The sequence below is a fragment of the Pterocles gutturalis genome, unplaced genomic scaffold (assembly GCF_000699245.1).
Source record: "Pterocles gutturalis isolate BGI_N339 unplaced genomic scaffold, ASM69924v1 scaffold5535, whole genome shotgun sequence".
Classification (NCBI taxonomy): Eukaryota; Metazoa; Chordata; class Aves; order Pterocliformes; family Pteroclidae; genus Pterocles; species Pterocles gutturalis.
The window spans coordinates 100,159-103,705 of NW_010145737.1; the positions used below are offsets into that span (position 1 = coordinate 100,159).

Consider the following 3,547-nt stretch of genomic DNA (forward strand, 5'->3'; position numbering starts at 1 on the left):
ATCTAGTAAAATAATTAGAGATTTCAGGCCTCAAAATTTCACTGTACAAACTAATATTTGAAAATGACAGAAACAAAGTCAGCCAGTCTCCAGATGCTGAGTGGGAGAGTTGTGTTGCATTCTACAAGGAATCCATACATCACACACAGACATGCATAACTAATTTCTGTTGACATTGACTGAAATGAAGGCAACAAGTTGAAAAAGCTTTAAAATTATTACAATTATTAATTACTTACTTATTACAAAGAAATCTGAGCATGGTCTCATTCTGAAAAGTTAGCTAATATTAAAACTTTTGCAATTTAGGGAGCTTACACTTGGTCATTGGTAGTCTTAAATGATAGAATTACTTTCACCAGAATCTACATTAATAATAATAATTCTCTCCCAAAAGACACCCAGATTTCAATACAAGAAGCCATTCTTTTCATTGAGATCTCTGTAAATTATGACACAGCTTTTCCTACTCTTCCACTATGCCATTGCTCAGTAAGGGGAGCACCAAAGAAAGAGCTATCCAGCTTCAAGCCCTCCTCTCCTTTCCCCTCTCTTTCTTTCCTTACATTTCAAACTCAAGAAACTTTTTTTTTCTTTTTTTTAACAAAAACATTCCCTCACCAGAATTTGTGTACAATCACAAAAAAGCAAACCTCCCCCCCATCGAGGAAATTAATAAATTTCCCTTCTGGTAAATTCAGAATAATGATTTTAAATTGCATGTACATTTGCTTCTAATAAATGCAAATATAATTGCAGTTATAAAATAATTTTCAATATACCCACTGACACATACACATCTGAACTTACAGTATCATTCTACCATTATTATATAAACTCTTGCTCCAACCATCACTCGCATATCCATTTGTATCATGCCTACCACTTTATGAAAAAAAAAAAAAAACGCAAGTAAACACGGGAACACAAAAACACATACATCCATATGTTTTTATATGTTTCCTGGTAAAACGAATCATGCTAGTAAAGTATGTATGCATATCTACTCATAGTTTGAACTTGTATTACTGGAATATTGGGCCCCTAAATAACTCGAGTGGTAGCAGAATTGAGGCCTCAGAGAACCCCTGTGTACCTTTAAGAATTATAGGCACAGTGAAATGTTTTTTGTGTTTCTGTGAGTGCGCCTGTATGAAAAAAATATACTTGGGCAGAGCAATGCCTCTAACTGATATAAACATTTTTTTTTCCCAACAGGTTAATTCCAGCTGTCTAGAGTTTTTATTATTTTTTGTACACATGCATTTGTATGCTCCCCCCTTTTTGGAGGGTTTATACAAGACAGGTGCATTCTTGGCCCAGGAACAAATAATCCTGGAGAGCCCGAGAAAGAAAAATCAAACTGAACTTGAAGATAAAATGACAGGGAATAAATACATTATTGCCTTTCTATTATGTTAAAAAAACAAAAACACAAAAAGTTCGAACATCTATCAAGTCTAAGCAATTTGAGGTAGAATTTTCAAAGCTGAAAAGAGATTGTTCCAAAGCCCAGATGTTGCCTTTCAGAAACCAGTGAAAATTGCTGCCTCTGAAAATTACTCTGGAATACAAATAATTGTTTCAATAAAAAATAATTTTACTAAGACATTCTGATATTCCAAAAGAGAAGATGAACTTCTTTCAAGTGTTCAGGTGGCTTTGCACTCATATCTCCTACCTCAGATTATCCGCAGAGTCACACTATCTCTGTTCCAACAGATGTTTGCATGAGGGATAGAACAGAAAAAGTTTGCAGTATGATGTGAAGGCTCCTGCTTCACTCATTGTGTATATTGTACTGTGAAGTCTTCTTCAGACATCTTGTGAAAGGTTGACAGTTGCATTGTTATCCTGGTTTTTACTCATAAAACCATAAGAATTAAAAATTGACATTAACAAATGTGTGGTGTAACCACCCATCATGGTACCCGTCCATTCGCTTGTTCAAGCCACTTTCAGTTCTGTAACTTTCAGATATCTGAACGTCCGTGTTCAGTTTAAAGCACTACTTAACACTTATCAAAACTGCTACTTGCACAAATTAACATGCTTCCTCACTGCTGTAATGGCACATGTAAGTAAACGGATTGACTTCAGCTCACCACTGTCTAAAAGCTGATTTTTTTTGCTATATCTGATTCTAGAAATGCCTGTCAAATTTCAAGAGAAAGAACAATTATAAACAGCTCATAATTACCCATCTTAACAAACATTAAGCCTAGATACTGCTAGAGCAGTTAGCTAAGAAAAATATAGCTATTAATCATATAACACACATATGTCCTTGCACAAACAAATGCATATTGGTGTACTAAGTAAAAACAAATCCACCAGTGTGAAAATGACACATTCTAAACAGACAACATACCTTTAGGACCATAAGGACTCTCAAATTTTACTTTAGAAAAGCTGAAACATCGTAACAAAAAGATGTTAAGTTTAAAACTTAAAAGTTTAGGCACTGAAACATCGTAACAAAAAGATGTTAACTTTAAAAATATTTGGGAGCTGGGGGGATGCAGTGGAAAGGAGGAGAAAACCCCTGAAACCAGTATCTTTCCCTCCCGGAAAATTGGGAGGACGTCTGCCATTCACCCTTCCATAGGTACTTTGTCTACCTTCATGTCTGTTGTTCAACAGAGATTCCCATCCAGCCCCACAAAGACACAGCTGTATAAACCAATGCTGTCAAAGAACACAGTTAAGAGACGGATAAAACAGGGAGGGGTGTCTAACATACTGACCACTGACTGGGCTTGCAAGGATAAAGAAGCCTTGATGGAGAGAAGTAATCATCCATTGCTGTTTGTTTATTTTACCTCCTCCACCACATATTGGAACCTTTTTTGTTTTTTCCATTACCAAAACCATCCCCCACTGAGAGGCCTTTGTGATCTAAAAGGGGCAGAGTCCCTCCTTCTTAACACTGGCAAGTTTATGTAGGCAGATTCATTCAAACGCATCTTAAAATAAACATTTGGCTCTTCCCCTACATCACACTGTCCACATACTGCCTTCAAACACACTTAAAAAAAAATCACCATTAAAATGTGCTTGCCTAGAACCGTGTTTACTGAGATGTATTAAAACAATTTAGCAGTCTAAGGCACATATTGCCATTGAGTTCAACTTCAGATGACAGCTATAGTCTTCCGAAAAAAATATAAATTACAGTAAAGTAAACCTGACTGCTCCTGCCATAACAAGTGGTATAATAGCTTTCTTGAAAAGATTTCTTCCATCAAAAACCTTCTCCCTCCTGGGGATACACTTATAATTACATTATAAGTGAATCTGAATCCAGATGTTCAGATCTAAAATGTACATCATGAGTATTACGAGGAAAGTGACCACTGTGTGGAGAATGAGGCATTCAAAGGGCACCACTGGCCTGGGCTCTGAAGAGAGTGAGGACCTTCAGATTCCTCAGGCGTCAGAGGTATAGGTGCTGAGCACCTTAGAAAACTAATTTATCTGTTAAACAAAAATGAACAGCCAAACTTCCTTACTTCCCTCTACTTTTTTTTTATTCTACATTCCCTAC

General features: G+C 36.3%; 1 protein-coding gene across 1 annotated transcript in view; it reads right to left on the reverse strand.

The window, feature by feature from the left end:
- LOC104470521 (transcription factor SOX-5-like) overlaps positions 1-571 on the reverse strand; it is a 94,157-nt gene extending 93,586 nt beyond the window's left edge. Inside the window, exon 1 of the mRNA XM_010085475.1 lies at positions 567-571. Within this exon, the coding sequence (XP_010083777.1) occupies positions 567-568 (2 nt within the window). The 5' untranslated portion in view covers positions 569-571. The remainder of the gene's footprint in view (positions 1-566) is intronic.
- Between the last annotated feature and the right edge of the window lie 2,976 nt (positions 572-3,547).